Source organism: Anser brachyrhynchus (assembly GCF_964034855.1).
Source record: "Anser brachyrhynchus genome assembly, chromosome: 2".
Lineage (NCBI taxonomy): Eukaryota > Metazoa > Chordata > Aves > Anseriformes > Anatidae > Anser > Anser brachyrhynchus.
In genome coordinates this window covers 136,235,289-136,255,224 of record NC_137695.1, presented here as the reverse complement: position 1 = coordinate 136,255,224, position 19,936 = coordinate 136,235,289, and the positions used below count along the sequence as shown (strand labels likewise).

General features: G+C 39.2%; 1 protein-coding gene across 4 annotated transcripts in view; it reads left to right on the top strand.

Moving 5' to 3' along the window:
• TRIQK (triple QxxK/R motif containing) overlaps positions 1-12,692 on the top strand; it is a 63,143-nt gene extending 50,451 nt beyond the window's left edge. For all 4 annotated transcript variants that reach the window (XM_080582870.1, XM_080582869.1, XM_080582868.1 and 1 more), the window contains exon 4: positions 7,474-12,692. In XM_080582870.1, coding sequence (XP_080438996.1) covers positions 7,474-7,587 — 114 coding nt within the window. In that variant the 3' untranslated portion in view covers positions 7,588-12,692. The remainder of the gene's footprint in view (positions 1-7,473) is intronic.
• The last annotated feature ends 7,244 nt before the right edge of the window (positions 12,693-19,936 follow it).

Genomic DNA, 19,936 nt, shown 5'->3' with positions numbered 1-19,936 from the left:
CTCGCTGAGCTTATATAACCCATCAGGTTATGTACAATTCTGAAACTATTTCGAGTCTAAATGCACATAATTGTTTGTTTCCTAATATTCAGAGTTTTGCATGTGCCTGAGCTCTTCATTTGGGAAGGTATTGTCACAGCTGTCACTTCATATTAGCAAAGTTTTCTGATGCTGATAAACAACATGGTTCACCTTCCTAAGGGTGAGGTTTTAGTGTTTTTATACGACGTAGGCTCCGATTCTGTACTGTGACAGTTGACTAACTTCAGTTTGTGTTGAAAGAAAAGTGGTGTAATTACAGTGCAATGCAATAAGTAGGCAGCACTTTAAATAGAAATGGCCAAGGCTCTTGTTAAATGTTTGAGAAAAAACATATATATGTGCACTCTCCATTTATTTGTTTATCCAGGTTTCAATACACGATATAGTAGGTATGCAGCACTTCAAAATATATTAACATTTTCCTATAAAAGCTAAGTTGCAGGTAATAAAAATACTGTAGAGGAGATATAACCTTATCATACTTATAGAAGTACAACCTCTCAAGGAAAGAGGAAAATTTTATACATTTACGAAAATGCCATTTACAATAGGTTTTTTTTAGTACTTAGTGATACCTCTAGCATTGTTTTGCACTGGGGTCCAATTCATGGGAAGAACAACCACTAGATATAAACTAAAGTATTTAGGGAAAGAGGAGGACTGAAAAACAGAGAAGGGATGTAGTCCTCAATATCTATGAAGATAATGAAATTCCGCTGTTGTGTATTTCACCATAAGAGCTGACAACATTTGCTTTAAAAAAAAAGCCTTATAAATGACATAAAACTTTCGAGAACTGATCCCCTGGAGATCCTTCACATTTCATCGCTGGCATACTAATTAGCTTGTCTTGTCAAACTTTGATTGCCTTGTCATTTTAATGCAAGGTTTAAAGTAACAAAGTTTCTTTCAGTCACTGCCATTTAGTACTTTTTAATTTCCCCAATGAGAGATTTTATCCATGTTGATAATGTCAGAGAAGTAGCTAAGCACTAATAACTATCAAAAGTTAGTTCAAGCAGGGTGACCATGCTAGTATTCAATGTAATATTCGCTCTTTAAACATGTTTAAAAATTAAATATTGTAAAAGAGCTATTGTGCTGGCTCTGTTTGTATACATGACACTAATGCAGACAGTGCCAAAATACATGGTGCGTCTTGGACAAGCAGGATCCCTGTCTTAAGAAATAACTTGGAGAGAAAGCAATCTGTTGGGTGTTTCTTGGTTTTTGGATAAGACAAAATTCTTTATAGCAGTACCAAAAAGGGAGCCTCTGAATTTTCTCTTTGTGGTTGTTTTGTTGCCCCCAGAGGTCGTGCTGATGGAAGCCCACCTGGAGGTGACGACCAGGTGGAGTAGCAAGGACTCTATGCTGTCAGTGCTGACTCAGCTCTTAGAGGTGCCAGTGGGAGGGTGGCAAGGGGAAAATGGTTTGAGGAGTCTTCAAGTTCAGCCCCAAATAGCTGGGGTTTTGTATGCAGAGGCCAAAAGTAATGGGAAGTCTTGAGGAGATGTTTTTTTCACAGGCTGCAAGAATGAATCTGTGGTCCAAGGGATAGATGATGAAGTCTTCTCTACTGTTGGAAAGCAGACACAAATCTGAACAGTAGCATTTTACACCCACTTGCAAAGACATAATCAGCTGCAGAATACCGCTCCATAGAGAATTATTAGCATCATAGTACATTGATTGAGCTAAGGAATAAATGTTTCTTAGAGAAGTGGAAGCTCTCTGTCTTGTCTTTCTTCTGCATATCTGCTTAATCTATTGTTTAGCTAGCTAGCTCTCTATTAAGAGTTTATCTCATCTGGAACAAGTTATGTATGAAGAGATAACAAAACATTCCTAGTGTATTTTGGCAAAGGGTGTTCTCTGATTTCATGCTGCTCATAATCTGCTATGTTAGTGGACTGTTTGCCAAGATATGTTGGGAATACAGTTTCATAGCTTTGCAGAAATTAAGGCCACAAGGGACTATTAGATCATTTGATCTGGCCTCCTATATACTACAGATCATAAAATTTCATCCAGATACCTTCTAGGAAATCCAAGCACTTTTGTAGGCCCAAAGTACTGGGTCTTCAAACCAGTTTATGTGCCTCACAAAAAGAGCAGGGCAGCTTAATATACCACCAATGAACAGTGTGATATATTCCAGTGCTCCCAGCAGTCAGACTTTGATCCCTGACCTTGAAATGGAAGGGAGAGGGGAAAAAAAGCGTACAAAGTGAAAAAACAAAATCAGATTGCTCCCATCTGACCCTGGCCTGACCAGTACACTTAAACACAGTAATCATGGTGACTTTCAGCATGTGAACAAGATGCACCAGGCGGGAGCTTAGGAGGGTTTTCTGTACCATCTCAGAGCAGAAGTCCATCTTTCTCAGGCTTTAGTATCTGGCTATGACCAAGCTCTAACACTTCAAAGGATAGTTGAAAGAAAGGAAGTCCAACAATAAAACATCATATCCCGGTAATGGAATCAATATAATTGAAGGGAAATTTATTGGAAAGGACAGAAACTCTTACTCTGATCCTATATAGAAAAGTCTGAAGCACAGAAGCATGAACTGTCATTATTTTTGACAATCTGTTACTCCAGGGATTCAGAATGTAGCAGTGACCATGAAAACAATTCCAGTCTTCCCAGGCCCTGAAGGAAGGGAGCAGTCTGGAGGATTTTGTTCACCAGATCCAGAGCTAGCAGCCAGGACCTCCTTTCACACATGCCCAAGTTGAAGTATTCTTCCCAATGGCTAATTATTTTTATTTTTATTTTTTTGAGAAACCTTGCTATAAAAGACTCACAGCCATGGAAGTCCATATTCTCCCCAAGAGGTTACTTGAATGTTCATTCATTCTTGTTCCTAGGAAATTACATCTTATTTCAAGACCGAGTTTATCTAATCTCGGCAGGACCTCAAGAGGTTCTTGTAAACAAGGTAGAAGGACCCCACACTGTGAAGCATCTTACTTAAATACAGGTATATGGCATATAGTTATATGCTGTAACCAAGCTACCTCTCATTCTTCTCTATGATAAAATAAATAACAGTCATCTCCTTACTGGAAATCCCCCTTTCCACATCTAGAGATCGCACTGAGGGAGTGGTTACCTCTTAAATCGAAAGACCTTTTTAGAGTCACAGGCTTTCAAGGCAGAGTCTTCCATTTTGTAAGTACTGCCTTTGTAAGTGCTACAATATTATCTAGTAGCATCTTCGTAGTACTACAATATTACAATTATAACTACTATATTATCTTGCATTTAGCTGTGTTAAAATGAATCCTGCTTTGTGATCGTATAACCATCTGTTTTAGATGACATTGTAGTAGTACCTTGGTTTCATTATTTGAGACCATAATGGTTTTTGTAACATCTGAAAATCTTAATGGTAAAAGTTTATAACCTAAAAATTACTGATAAAAGTTAGTAAATTACTTTTGTTACCTTGCATTAGATGTTAAATGTCTTGTTAACAAGTAAACATTCATTTTTAGTTCTTATTTTTTGAAATTCTAAAAAATGGTCACAGTGAATGCCCAGCTAAAGTCTTCCACTTAGAAATTATATGGGATAAGAAGATTTATTTTTAAGTCCATGTAAGTTTTATTTCTAAAAAGACAAATGTCCTTGGTCCATGTGATTTTCTTTTTATCCCTTTTCAGAAATATCTAGAAATAGTTTCTATAATAGTTTCAATAGTTCAGAAATTTGTGGTACTCTTTCACCTAGATTAAGATGGTGTCAGATAAAATATATATATATATATATATATACGTCTATTTGGAGGACAATAAACAAATAAGTTAACATGTAAAAAACTTAAAATTTCCTGAGTGTGGTATTTTATATACATGGTATCTGATACTGTTATACACAGTGTCCAAATATGTACAACCATATTCAACATATTTTCCCCACCTAGTCCCCCATGTTTTTTCATATCCTGATTAATCTTATTTAGATCCCAACTCTGCAACTTATTCCATCAGGTTGAATCTGAGGACATTACCAGAGTATTTTGGCATGAGAGACATAAAACTGACAAAAATGATAGGAGAATTAAATCTACGGTATTTTGTAATGGCATGTGTTTCCTTTATGGAGAAGTTTCTGACAAACTTAACTAAGCTGCAATCAATAGATTTCTGCAGAAATTCTAAATTTGAGAGAATATAGTAGAAAATTGTGTTCCTTTTAAAAGCTTCTTTGACTGTACTTTGGAATTTGAGAGCAGGGATTTTATTTCCTAGTGTTCTGCACCGTGTTATAAAAGAAAAAAGAAAAAAGGAGAAAAAGCCCTGTGATCATTTTAAGTTTATTTCTATAAGACTTCTTCTTATTGGTTAATTATTCATGGTGAAATCCTCAGAGTAAATGGATTTCGCAGAGGGATGATAGGGATGATCCATAAAGTGCAAGAGAAAGGGAGCTATATATGCCAAGCGGGGAGTATTTTAACATTTCATTTCTATGCATGGCTTAAAATACAAATAGCAAAGCCTGATAAGTATAAAACAAATTAGAATGACAATATGTACTGTTGTTGCACAGACAGTGTAGTGGTGTAGCGTCTCATTTGCTACTTACATTGCAAAATTTATGTTTATAAAAGTTCATAAACTGGATACAATTCTTAAGAGACTGCATATCCCTAGCTAAGAGCCAGGCGTCCTTTGTTAGACCATTTATTTTAGATTTTTGTTACTTGGCCTTCTTCAGTAACTCAGAATTAAGGTGCTTGCATAATTCTCAAGCTTGGAATTTCAATAAGGCTTGTCATTCCCAGGGTTAATAAATACTGATCCATTCACCTACATCCTAATGCCTGTGTAAGGAAAGTAATGTTATCATGGTGTTACTTGCTGTAAAACTTAGGCAGAGAGAAATTAAAGAGCTGCTCCCAAGCAGTTATTGGGCAGCCTGAGGATAAAAACAAGATTTTCCCAGTTTTGCATCCCAGAAAACATATCTTTAATGCAAACATTCCCCCCAGTTTTGCTGCTGCTACCGCGGTATTTCATAAGGGAGTCTGGGGAGAAGGGAGAGGGAAGGTGGCCTGATTGTAGAGCAGAAAACATGGCAAGTGTGACATCCAAACAAGGGAAAAAACTTTTAATACTGGAATGAATTTGCTGTCTGTGTCAAGTGTGAACGGTGCCTGCATTGTACGGTTTTGTTGTCCACTCTCCTGAGCAGATGGAGCTTGCAGTTGTATGTCACTTGTTTATTACATCCTCTTAAGATTAGTAGCTGTGTGGCCAGATGGGTCTGGGAGCACAGCTGTGGATACAAGGAAATAAATGAAACCTGTCTGATGCTGCCATGCCCTTTTGTGAGATACTGACGTGTTGTAACTGCAACAAAGCAAAAATCACTTTCCTTTAATATATTAGTGAATTAGATGTATTTTTTTTTTAATCAAATCATATAAAAACAGGAGGGTAAGGCTCAGAGAATGGGATAACTCTAAGAGGAAAATGTAGCTGAAATCCTTAGCAAACAGCCTCAGCAAATTTACAGGAACGATTTTAATGTAAAATAAATTTAAAGTGCATATCAATTAATCATCCATATAAAATGTAAAGCAAAGGTTTCTATAGAACAAAGACTTTTATAAAGCTTACACCAACTAGGCAGTAGTATTTCAAAGTTTATTAGACGGCATATGTTGAATTATTGATCCAACATTCTGATAAACTATATAATGCATTCATGTAAATGCAAATGAAATGCTGTTCTATAGAAGAATGCCAGATTATGGGCTAGACTTTAAAAAGTGAAGCTAACACACTTTTAACTCCTTCATGGCAGTGGACGTGCGAAGTCAGTCACACAGCTACCACGAATCTGGAGATCCCGGATGGGACTTGTCCTGCAGCGTAAATCTCTACACCTGACCCATCATCTACACTCCCTTCATGGTCTAAGGGGAGAAACAGGCATTTTTAGAGGGTGTCCCTGTGACCTTGTTTAGATTTCTTGTTTAGGACACAAGGAATCTTACACTGAAGAGGGCCAGATCCTCTCCTTCACCTGGAAAGGTTGCCTGATTGTCTAGGTGAGGTGTAGGCATCTCCCTTCTGTCCCACTGGCAGAGTAAGTTTGATGTAAGCATCTTCTGTACCAATTCAGATTAGTTGCTATAAATGCATTAAACTGTTTCTCCCCTTTTAAGTATATGGGTGGGTTGCTCTGATGCAGATGATTTGTAGGTTAACATGAAGCTGAGATTCTGAGGAGAGATTATTGCTTCTTTTTGTAGGGAGTAGGTGGTTTGTGGGGGTGGGCAAACTGACCTGTTCCTTATGAGTACATGATTTGTACGTGTACCCCAGTACATGATTTCAAAAATCCTTCACGGTGATAGGTAATGAAGCGGCGCGTGCTGTTAGCTGTGGAAGTGGTACTTACTGTGAGCTGGAGGAACACAGGGGTTTTTCTCAAATCTGTATTTCTTCTTTTATTGTCTAACAAAATGAGAGTCAACAGTAAAGGGAGTGTGCTGTGCTTTCCTGGAAAATAAAAACTTAAAAATCTGAAACACTGCAACTTTGCGAGAAGTAGTGTTTTAAAGAGGATGATCACACTCTGATTTGTTATATCCAAGATCTAAAGCTGGAGCTTAACAGAGTCCAGCCTTAAGATAGAATATGATGATAGGCAGTCACATAGTGAATATGACGTTTAGTAGAAAAACATTTTTTTCTGATTCTGAAAGCTGCTATAAATCATGTATACTTTGGAAGACTCTTTTATGTTAATTAAGGAAGATGCAGCAAGTTGCAATATTTTATGGGAAGAGAGGCAAGTGCAAGTGCGAATTGTTGTGCTTTTTGCCTTATTGAAGAGAGGAAAGAAGAAAAGTTTCATCCAATTCTGAAGGATTTTGTAGATCCATATTGTAATGTATGCCAGGAGGTTGGGAGGTAGAGGTAGCAATTTTCATTGACTTCCACCATACTGTGTTTGCTTCATTAAAAAATTACAAATTTGTTGGCAAAAAGCAGTAACATATTGCTAGAAAACATCAAAATTCACAGTGTAAATTCATAACTTAAATTTGTGTTCAAAACTGTGGTTCATGAATTCTGTTTTCTTTTGAAAAGGAAGGGATGGAATAATAAAAGGACATAAAGCTCCTATTTCTAGGTCAGACCAAGATCTTTGAGCCAAGGATCTTATTTCTGGCGGTGTATCAAACTCACCAAAATCTTTATTAAGTGAATGGGTTTTATAACACTCTGAATTGGTAATCAAAAAGAAGAAATCATTAAAGTATTGATACATTATGCAGAGTCTACGTCTGGTGTTATTTTGATGTGCATTATAGAGGGGAAGTAACATTTATTTCTTATTTATCTTAAATTATGATAGTGTTCCTAACAGTTTTTGTTTTGCCTTTTTTTTTTTTTTTTCTGCAGGAAGTTGCCCTTGTCCTTGCAGCTATATTGGTATTTTTGTTGGCTTTCTATGCTTTCTTTTATCTTAACATTTCCAATGAAGTTGACCTTGATCTGGATCCAGATGAAAACTAGCAGATGCAATGAATCTATCATCACGATTTCTTCAGCTTGAACAAGACTACGTAGGAACACACAGTCTCTTCACTGTGAGACAGTAAACAATGCCATTTCTTGCAGTCCAAATTAGTAAGTTTTGCAATACATCAGTTACTTCTACATTCCAGATCTCCAAAATAAACGAAGAACACTCACGCCCGGCAAGTATATTTGGTTAACACCGAAGCCAGGAGCTGCAGTACAACACATGAAGTTTATTGTTTACATTATTTTTTCTCAGGCAGAGAACTTTGATGTCGAAAGACAGGTGCTATTATTATCATGGGTATTGATGCTGACTTCACAGGATAAGAATCTGCCTTGAGTAAATTTAGGAATCAAAGCTTCCTAATAGCCAAATTAAGTTCCTTTCCCTTTCCCAAGAGGAAGCAGAAATACCAAATAAAATAATCTTTTATTGTTTTATATTTAAAGTATATCAAAAAACCCTCGGTCTTTCTCTCCCTTTTAATCTTTCTTGTAAATGTGTGCGCACACATGCACACACAAAGATGGAAGAAATTGTAGGAAAAAATTATCTTTTTAGAAGCAGTCTGTCACCTCCTATATGGACTTAATTTTATGTCATCCCAGATTCTGTGTGCCCATATATCTACAGTAATCTTTTTCATTCTTTTGCCAACTGTTCAGCACACATGTGTTCTGTCAGAAATGGCACCTGGATGACAGAAGCTCTAGCATTCGCATATGCCTCTGAAACACAGTTCTTTGCCTCCTGTGCTGTCTGAACTAGTGTAAATAGAAAGTTCAGTCGATGTTGGGTTTAATTAGTGTATTGCTCTATTATTAATATAAAGTCAAAATTATATTTTAATTATACTCTTCCTGTTGTTTGTGGTATCAACTGGCTCTACCTGTGAGGGGGATGTTGTAAAAAAAATTCTTTGTGGTTATACAATCATTTTTATCATCAAACTAATGTGTGAAGTTGTAAGTATTAAGAGGCTTTTTTTTTTTTTTATGTACACTTCTAATAATTGGGAAAATCTTGGCTCTGTGTCATCCTTTAATTTTCACAAAGTCTCTTTCAGAATATGCAGTGTAGATAACATTTCTGATGCCTTTGATAACCACAAGCAACTTGAAGAAGTTGGTATGTCAAAGCAGCTGCAGGGAGCTGTTAAATTCTGCCTTTACACTGTTCTGCTTCAGCTTCAGCATATTACTGAGCTTATGGTTGTAAAGGTTTTGGTTTGATCCTTTAAATTTGTGGTCAGTCTTTCTCTAGTTTGGTTTTGTTTTGAAACCAAGAAGAGCATGGAGCCATTAGTGCTGAATGTGCAAATGAGTTAGGCAGATTAACTTCCAGAAAAGCTACTATAATTCTGAAATCTTGTTAGCAGACTAGCTTGGTTGTATCTTTGATACTAGTCTGTGGGCTGAAGGTTAGGTTTAATTGTAAATGAGACATTTACTGACTTTTCCAGAAATGCCTGAGTTAGATTCCATACACTGATTTTGAAGACAAAGGCATACCAAATCCTAGCAACTATTATAATGGAAAATATATTTATTTTAAATTGACACAGTCCCATTATCACCACTTAAGGAACTTAGATCAATGCAGTTAATTTTTAAACCATACAGTAACTATGACCATATACGTTATGGCTCTCTAAGGATACACTTCTTATCTCTCGTACTCCTCATTCACTTTATGTAATGCAAAACAACTCCTCTAGAAATTCAGAGTACAACCGTCTTCCAAGAATATGAAAGGGAAAAACATATACATGCAAATATTTCTCATTTTCTAATTATGACTGTTACAGACACAAAATCTTAACATTTATACATTCATATGACTTATAGGCGGCTAATACTCTTATACGTGACCAAACGCTTACCAACACGTTGAATTTATGGTGAAGCATTTTCTGACACATGGCCCGCCTTTCAGTGCAGAGAAAGGCATATCACAATCTGTCTTCTTGGATGTGACATGCCGTTCATTTCACCAGTGCCACACCACATGTCACAGAACCTACAGACCTCTCCTTTTACTTTGCATGAGCAATTTTCTTGTTCCATAAATTGCTGGAAGGATTGCTTTCTTAATGTGTTTATGTAGCTCCCTGGGTGGTATGTGGTCTCAGAATGATGTGTGGTTATCCCCATCATGCAAGTTGTCTCGTAACTTGCTTTCTGACTTGGTTACATTAAAAAGCATGCTATTCTTACTGTCAAATTTATGAAGTTCTTAGAACATGAAGATCTCATTTCCCATAATTATGACTCATAGACAAAATCTGAAGTGCATAAATGTGTGACTGAAGCAACTTTCCTGTTTTGTGGCTTATCAGTCCATATTGCCCACAAGTACCATAGTTTGCAGTTTGTCTGTTGGCTTCGTTAAGGTTAGGCCTTCTCATTTACATGAAAGATATTTTCATGTAATGAGAAGATTTTCTGTTGCTTAAATAAACTGGATAGAGTTCTGTTCAGTGTACACAGAAATACCTGGTAAATATTGCAGCAAGCACACTGTTTCTCTTATCAGCACAATAATTTCTAATGGAACCATGTCAATATGTTTTTAAAGCTAAAAGCTTCCACCTTTCATAAATTTTTTTATCCCTGTTTTTCTAAAAGGCACAAGCACAACAACATTAACAATGAGTTTGGATTATGAGCTTACTCATTTATGAATTCGCTGAAATTACAACTGATTTACTCAAAGGAGATCATAATCTAACCTGAAGTTATTTTTACTTTCTAGTGACCATACCTGGTAATTTAGAATAGGGACTGATTTGAATCTTGCAAACATGTGGCTTATTTTGCTCTTAATTATATCACAGACTGAAATATGCCTCCTTATTTTTGGACCATCTATCTTTGTATGAGTTGCTTAGTGCCTATGTTAATAATAAATGTATTTGTATTATCTTTGTGCTCTTATTAATGTTGGAGGTATCACATTGAATTACATATACATTTTGAAGGACACTAAAGCAATCTGGACAGCACAATGTTCAAATGTGCACAGTGATATTCGCCAGCTTTAGAATATTTATATTATTCTATACCTTTCTAACCTCTGAGCTCATATTCAGACTAAGTGTAGCCTATGAATACTTAAAAGACAATAAAGAGAACTTCCCTTGGCATCTTATCCAATACCAATACAGCAGATTTTCTGTAGATGAAGTTGTTCCGTGTAGCTCCCATCAACTTCAGACAAGTTGACTTTATTATAAAAGGAATACTTTTATACACTTGCTTCAAAGAAAGATTGCTGATCAAATCACTTACACAGCAGCCCTGGCTTGACTGGGTAGGTTTTTTCAAGGGTATTTACCTCTGGGAACAGGGTAGACTTCAGTCTGCTTGTGGAGTAAACAGAGTTTCTTTCAGGCAGAGGTTGTGGTGGAGATGCCTGTACTGGGCCCTCGCGCAGTGGGTGGGAGAGGATGTCCCATCTGGAAGAGTCTCTGGCTAGGAAGGCACGACAGCCTTCCAGCAGTGATTTTGCTCAGTAAATATTTCCTCAGCAGTTTTTCTTTTCCCTTTGATCCCACAGAGGCAGAACCAGCATGTAGACCATCTCAGGACAGAAGCCTCAGTATAGTAGTTTTACTAGTGCTGCTGGTGAGCATTGCCAAGGAAAGGCTTTAACTCTATTTCCTAGAGTCCATAAATATATTTTACTGGAAGCTTAGGAGGCATGTTAAGCATTTCCCTAATGGACCCTAGAGATGTATTTAAACTTTTGTTGAAGAACGCTTTATTTAAACTTCACTGTTGCATATCATATGGACATCATGTGATTCAGGGTATGTCATAGCTCCTTCCATTCATCAGACCAGCTTGTAGCAGGGACAGCACGTACATAACTGCAAAGATGTACAACACCAGCAAACTCATCCTTTCATTTAGGTATAATCTAGAATAGCTGACCTAACAAGCTGTGTTTGGAAGCAGCTTCTAAACAACCCAACTAAGCGAAGGCACAGTGGAAGCCCTACAAAACTACCCATCCCATGTCCATGAAAACTGCTACCAAGGAAGAGGCTTTTCTGCTGAATTAGGGCCAAGTTTTGAATGCTGCCCCTTCGGAGAGGAAAACGTTGCTAGCAGCTCCCAGCAGAGTGATGATTCATTTTGCTCTGATGTATGGGATTGCGCCTATAAAAGGCACAACTGAGCCAACTGGTGAAGGTCAAATGCATTTGGGACAATTTTCTGTAAAGTACTGTACTTGAAATGCAGACTATGCAAGTTCGAGTGCCAACAAACAGGATACTACAGATCTTGATTGCATTTCAAGTTTTACTTACAGTAGCATAATAATTAGTGATGCTTATGACTAAGAAAATAACAATATGGCACATCAATAAGACAGCAGAAATGTGACGTTGGAACTGCTTCTTAAAAGATTTTGTGGTGGATTATGCCTGCACTTTGGGAAATGAATCCATGAGATAAATAAACTGGCAAAGATTGTCTGTGATCATATGCTTACAATATTTTTCCCTGAAAGAGCCGACGCTGATATATCGCAGCACTTTTCCCCATCATCCTCTTAGTTTGCTGTAATACATTCTTTCATAGATGTATTTCTACACTTTTCCAAGAGTGAAGAAATATTTTTTTTGTAGTTTATCAATGCATTTAACTGACAGAATCCTCTACTCTTCTTCCACCCCCATCCCCCCTTAATCAGAACCAAATTGGTGGGGAGACAGCCAAAATGTTAGGTACCAGTGTCTCTCAAGCAGATGTCACACCACTATTTTTTAGCTCGTTTAAATGAATAAACATGTTAAACTGTGAAGTATTACATTTTGGATTTTTTCATTTAAAAAAATGGGACAATCTGTTTACTGTCCTTAATTGAGACAACAATCCTGGTGGTTGCCAGTTTTGGCAGTTTTAACGATGAACTATAAATATTGGGACAAATCAACTAACTGGTGATTGTGAAGAATAGTTCAAGTAGAAGCCTCATTTTGCATGAGTACTTTTTTCAGTGCTATATATTTTTTCTAACTTCTATAATTGTTATACTGTTTTTGCATGTTAAAGCCACAAATAAATACATGACTAGTCAAACGAGAGTCCTGATTCCCTTGTCTTATTCTTAGTCACTGAAAAGCAGATAAAAGCTGGCAGCTTATCTAGTTTTTCCAAATTCTTCCCAAAAGGTGTTTGTTCTGGTCAGTTATAGATATGGATATTATGAGATATGAAAAGCTTCATTTTGCTGCACCTTCGAAGAAGTGAGCAGCACATAGATCTTTGGGAGTCTGTCATTTCACAAGGAAATTGTAGGAATTTATAAAGCAGAGGCACAGGAGGTAAGTATGGAGTATGGTGACAAACTGATACCTTTGTCCTATCACAGCCCCCCTGGGAATGAGAGTGGAAAGAAAAAGAACGAAAATGGCCAGTTCTTCCAGCAGACAGCCACCATGCAAGTCACCATGTTGCTGGAGAAGAGGGTGGAAGAAATGCTAACTCTGATGTCAAATCAGAGCTCACTCAACTTTTTATTTTTTGTAGGGAAAAAAAAAAGGGGGCGAGGGGGGCAGGAGGAAATAAAGATGTCTGAAACGAAGCAGCTTCTCGCTGGATCAATGGCTCATATATTTAAATAAGGAATAAACTGGGTTTGGTAAATTTACACCTGGCTAATTGTTGCTCCCTTCACATTAAAAACAACAACCAACAAAAAAAGCCAAGCTAAAGTAGCATTGTGTGTCTGCTATGGAGTTAAATGTAAATGTTCTTACTGATATTGGCAATGTCTTCATTTCTCTGGAGACACCTTCTTCTCCTGTGATCTGAACAGCAGAGAGGACAGACAGGGAGGGAAATGGCCGGGGAGCCCTTTTGCTGATTCTGCACTCCTCAAGCATCACCCCTGCTCAGCAGGGACCTGCTGGTGTTTGGAGTGGACTGCACTCCTGGATTGCTTTGGACAGGCTACAAAAAAAGAACAGAGCAGTGCTTAACCTAGAGGGCGAGTCTCCTACCATCACTGGAGCCTGATTTGTTACCACTAATAAAGAGAAGCTGAGAGGTTGAGGCTTTTTACTTTTATTTATTGGGTTCTCAGAGAGGTGCCAGAAAAGTCTTTTTTTGTTGTTGTTGTCTGTTTGAAACTTGTTTCTGCATAGTTGTTTGCCTTACTCAGCGTGGGACTGCTTTCCAGTAAAAGGGTGCCAGGCTCATGCTTACTACTTTCGGTAGGAAATCTGTAGACGTTATTCTTTTGCAAGGGCAGGATGAGCTGCCACCTGCATTGCTCTCACCTGGCTGAAACTGAAGAGACCTCAAATAGTTATTACGCTATAATACAGAAAGACCTGCTCTGCTTTGGGAAGGACAGTAAAATCTGAAGTCAGGGAGATTTTTTTTTAGCCTTTTTTACCTCAGGAGCCTTCACACTGGCCCACATAGTTAGAGTTCTTATGTCATTATCTGCTTTCTTGTCTTTTGATGGCTTCCTTTAGCTTCTCATTTAAAAAGATGAGCTAAGGTGCTATAGTTTTCTAATTAAAGCAGGGCTGTTTTAATAACTGTAGCGTGGGTTCTTGCTGCCCAGATGAGCTTGTGACTGTCCCTTCTTAAAAGTCAGATGGTCGTATCTGCGTTTATTTGTTCATTAACTGTAGCTATTCTCAATCTGCTCATCTCAGGCACTACTTTACCTTTGTGCCACTGTGTCTTTGCCCTTCAAATAATAATAGAAAGTGCTGAACAGAGAAGACAGTAGAGGGGCTTCTTCAGATCACTGGAGACAGTAGAGAGGCTTCTTCAGGTCTTTGAAGAGCAACTTTTTACTTGGAGAGCAACTTTTTATTCAGGCAGATAGTGATAGGACAAGGGGGAATGGCTTTAAACTAAAAGAGGGGAGAGTTAGATTAGTTACGAGGAGGAAATTCTTCACTCTGAGGGCAATGAGGCCCTGGCACAGGCTGCCCAGAGAAGCTGTGGATGCCCCATGCCTGGAGGTGCTCAAGGCCAGGCTGGATGGGGCTCTGGGCAACCTGGGCTGGTGGGAGGTGTCCCTGCCCATGGCAGGGGGCTGGAACTAGATGGGCTTTAAGGTCGCTTCCAACCCAAACCATTCCATGATTCTATGATTACCAAAGCCACAAATTCACTTAAAGTTGGGCAACCTATGTTAGGAAAATTTTTCCAGATTTTGAGTATGAAAAGCAGCCCTTTAAAACCTGCTGTATTCCTGTGAATGTTATTTAACAGTCTTCACACTTACACATGAAGACTTGTGAGTTCACATTAAAGTAAGGCAAGCTAAAAACATGATTGTATTATTCATGACAATACTGCAGATTTATTTATTTGTTTATTTCTCATAGACATTCATCATCTTTAATTAATAGAAAAGCTGTTTTGTTTTGGTTTAATACAGTTTGGTCAAATGTAGCATCTCATTTGAAATGTTACACAATGGTAATTTACCTCTCTTTGCTTAAAGGTTGCATCAAAATAGGAATTACTTGTCATATGTATGAATTTTTCCAAAGACTGTGATGCTGAAATTTGATAATTTCTTCTTGGAAATTTCAGATCTATAACTCTAACAAGAGCAAAGGTTTTGAAATTATTCATTGACTGCTAATTTTACCTTCTGTATTAGGAAATTTTCAGCTTGATATCATGTTGGAGTTTGTAATTCCTGAAAAACAACTGAAAAGAAAAAAAATAAACATGTACGAGACTCTTCACATAGATTGTTTAATCTCTTTTATACACACTGCTATGAATGGACTATATTGGTGGTACAGGGTGATGGAGAGACGATGCATCTGAGACAATCTGCAATGTTTCCTTTGATTGCTGCACCCCGAACTCTGGGTGGCAAGTGATTCTGCTACACTATGTTATGCTCCTAGACACGGAAGAGACATGTCACTAAATGAATACTGTGTGCAGCAGAAGATAGCTTCTGTTTTGTACATCTTCATGTAAAATGTACAGATAAGGAGAAAGAAAAATACTCCCTGTGAGCAAGGGCATTTGGAAACAGTAATCATTGCTGCAGCACAGGAGACATGTATGGGCATAAAATGTATTAAATTTAAAAGGTAATATAAATACAGAAAGGAAGTTTTCATTACGATGCACATGTATATAGGATAAAAGTAGGTCTTACTCCTTTGTCATATACTTACTGCCTTACAGTACAAATCTGTAGAGTAGCTTCCACGAAGCTGTTATCCCTCCTATTCCACCACTAGTTTGGAGATCTTCATTGCCAACTCAGAATAAAAAAATGATTGTGTATTTCCAAGAACTGAAGAAAATTAAAGCATCCTTGTTAAGTATTCAATTATTTGGTTTCTCTGAAAGGGTCTACTGGATGATATGTACAATAATGTAAAATGCATCATGGTGTACAATAACAAAGAAATAACAACTGACTTTCAACTGATCAGCTAACAGTGGAGCAGGCCTAGGGGCCCTCCTTGCTTCCTTGCTGCTTCCTTGCAAAGCCTGGAGATCTGTCACGCCCACTCATCAACATTTATTGCAGTTACCAGCTTTGTTTTTGTGTCCTCTGTAAAGAATTAAGACTTTAGGGTCTTTGGTCTGTTTGCTCAGGTCAAGACTCTTCAGCAGATTTCTTCCAGAGAGCCGTGAGCAGTTTGAAAAGAGACCACATACTCTTACATCAGGTTAACAAGGAGGTCAGCAGAAGATGAAGACACTGAAAAAGTGACTCAGCCTCCCTCAGAGCAAGAAGTGTGTGCTGAGGTTGTCTGGCAGTGGGGTACCAGATATGTCAAGCTCCGTACGAAGGGAGGAGCGCGCCTGAGCAGATGGATCTCAGGGTGCCATCAGGGACTGGATGCAGATGTACTGCCAGATGCTACTTCTTATGCACTCCCCCCTGCGATGGCATAAGCCCAAGAAAACTTATGAGAGGACCCCAGTGAAATCTTGCTCTTCAGGAGTCAGAGTTGAGGCCATGAGAAGCATCCCTCATGCTAAGTATGATGAAAAGTTGGTCAATTCATTAACAGCTTAATATTATAGGAGCTGCAAGCGCTAAAATAGACCTTCCTTGACCTAACAGCAGGAGTTCATTTGTGAATGAACCTTTGTGAAAGTCTGGGCACATTACAGATAACCAAACAGTTTAATACTTGTTACAGGGAATGTATGCAGCTGAACAAGAGAGAAAAGAGACATTTCAATGAGAAATATGTTAATTCTGTTCCAGAGGAACTACAGAGGCCCCAGCTCTGATGGAGGCTGAGGAAGGAGTCATGTACACTAATGATGTCTGCCTCCTTTCATCATCTGCTAGCAACAGGGTAACATATCTTTCCACCCAGCCAACATGAAGACTTTAATTAAGTAAAACAGGATTACAAAACACCAGGCTACCTAGCTGCCCCAGTTTGGAGAGCTGCAGAAATAAAGATCTCAGTTCATTAAATTACAGCTTATATAGATACCCCACTATTACGTGCCTCACAGACAAATATCAAAAACAGATCCACCAGCAACATTTTCGTGTGCTGTCAAGTTCTTCTGTGTCTCAGAAGTCTTGAGGAATACAGAGACCATCACATGTGTAAGAGTTTCTGTCTTATGTTGCTCCTCTCACAAGGTGTTCCTTGACCTTAGCATAGGCTGTGAGCTCAAGTTTGCAGACTAATGAGGAAGAAAAGGAGGATATTCTGTAAAAGCTCTGCTGTATGCTAGTCTTAATCATTCAGAGGCAGACATCACAGATGTCCTTGAAGGTGGAACTGGGATAAAGTACTCCAGAAAAGATGCTCTTGTCCTTGTTTGGAAAGCACAACAGAAAAATGTTTGGGCCTTGTATGTCCCAGTGAAAGAATAATCAGTGATGTGTAAGGCTGAATATGCAGTCCTGAAATGAGGGTAGCAACCAGCAATCAGAGGAGTCCCTTCTTCTAGAACCTCAAACCCACAACAGTGTCGTGGCCCGAAGGAGCAGCTCTGCCTCTCCATCCAAAGACCAAGGCTTTGGCGAGCTCACCCTACCTGGGAGCTTGGGAAAAACAAACCTTGCATGGCCACTTAGCAGTTACACCGTATGCCTCTCCAAGAATGAAAACTTGCTCACACAGGAGAAAAGAGCTTGAGAGCCTCTGTGTAACGCTACCACCCACCAACACCCACTATTTGTGAATTACATATCTAGCTTTCATCCCTCTGAAAAACAAAGTTGATTTGACTAATACCATAATGTTCCTAATGACTTGCTTTCTATATATATGTGGCAGCTGCATTAAAAAAAATAAAATAAAATTTAAAAATGCCCACACAGATGGTAGCTTGATTCACTCTGGCTGATGCAGATCGCCGTTGCTCACAGGGATAGATGCAGCACCTCTGGCAGGGCAGTTTATGTTACAGAAGGCAGGGGTCTGCTCATGGTTATGCCCTCAGGACACTTCTCCCCTTCGCCTGCTCTGGGACTCTTCAGTCCCTGCAGGGCCAGGGTGGCTGATGATGCTCCCTGCTGCTGCATCAGCCCTCTGAGCTGTTTAAGCATTGACAGGGCTTATCCCCGAAGCACTCCTGTGCAAGCAATACCCTGGAGGCAAAACCGAGACAGGAATGCAGGTGGGAGGATGAGCAGAAGCCTCAGGGGACACAAAGCCTGTACGCTAAGTTGTCAGGAGGATGGTGTCTAAATCCAACTCTAGTCACAAATGAAGGGAACTTGGAAGTTGGGTTGGTTTAGGGTTGATTTTTGGCTGATCTGGATGTACAGTGGACAGCTGCCCACACCAGAAGTCACCAGGGAGCAGAAGGCAGTCTGGAGCTGTAGATGTGTGACCCTGCCTTCGAAGGATGGCTGCCCTCCCAGCTTATCGGCCCCTTGTCTGCACTGGGACCTTATGGGTAACTTTTGGAACAACCTGGTGACAGGCTGGCCCACTTCACAGCATGCCAGTAATAAATTTGCTTCTGGGCGTGCAGGTTTGTGGGACTGTGATCTCTGAAGGGCTGCCACCAACTGCTCTTAGGGTGGCCTGTGGCTATTGTCTGTATGGTAGTAGAGGATTTTGAGAAAGACTGTGGGCCTATTCAAACAAATTCAACTTTTTATGTAAATGTTCTAATTTTGCTGTAGCATAGTTTTATCCTTTCTGTGCATGACTTAACGAGAGCTTAAGAAACTAAAGCAATACACTGGCAACATACACATGAATGACATTACCATAGCCCCATTGAGTTCATTATAAAGCCTGCCTGGAGAACTAGCCTTGTAGTAAGTGAGCAAGCCATCTTTCCTTCCAAAACCCACAATGTTCCCATATAAATTCATTTTCTGTGGATCAAGGATTGTGCCACAACAGAATCCGAGTCTCTGAGGCTGTCAGGGCCCTCTGGAGGCCACCCGGTGCCACCCGTGCCCAAGCAGGGACACCCAGAGCAGGGTGCCCAGCACCACGTCCAGGCGGCTTCTGAAGGGCTCCAAGGAGGAGACCCCACAGCCTCTGGGCAGCCTGTGCCAGGGCTCCGTCACCCGCACAGCACAGAAGTGCTCCCGGTGCTCAGGGGGAGCCTCCTGGGGGCCAATTTACAACAGAAACATTAGCCCAGCTTTTCAAAAACTATCCAGCAAAACAGTGTAGTTTTGGACTAGACTAGGACAAATAGGGTTTGGGGGATAAATCAGAAGCCAAACACTTTTCCCCAGGGGAAGAATTATAAAGGCCTGGACACTGAGAAAGGCTCAGTGGGACTGCAAGGCTCAGCCAAACTCTCGTATCGCCCTAAGCTCTATCACACGTGGTGACAGCATGGGCCCATTCTGCTGACAAAACATTTTCTGAAGCCAGCAAGGACATGGAGAAACGTCCAGTCCAGCGTGCAACCCCTGCTGAAGAAGAGAGAGCTCTACCCAGGGAGAAGCATCCCAAACTGCATCAAAAGCATGACAGAACTTTGTTTTGAGTGTGGAATAAATGGATTAGGAATTCATGAAGCAAATGGAAAAATAGAGCTTTTATAATACATAAACAAGGATAAAAATATTGTAATTCCCCAACATTTATGCAGTTGTGGGGGTTCATTGAATTGTGCAATTCATCAGCTGTTGTGGATATTACAGCAAGAGTGTGGGTTTTTTTTTTATTTGTTTGTTTGTTTTTTTCCTAGTGTGTTTCACTGCTGTACCTCTCTGTAATCATGACCAAGATCTAAGCAGAACTTCAAAAGGCTATGTCACTTGCTGTCTCCCACACGTGTGTTTTTTCTTGTGCTGCATTAAACAATTGGTTTGCATTTGCTACTTTTCACAGGAAGCCAAGATAGAGCTGCAACTTCTGAATAGTCCTAAATG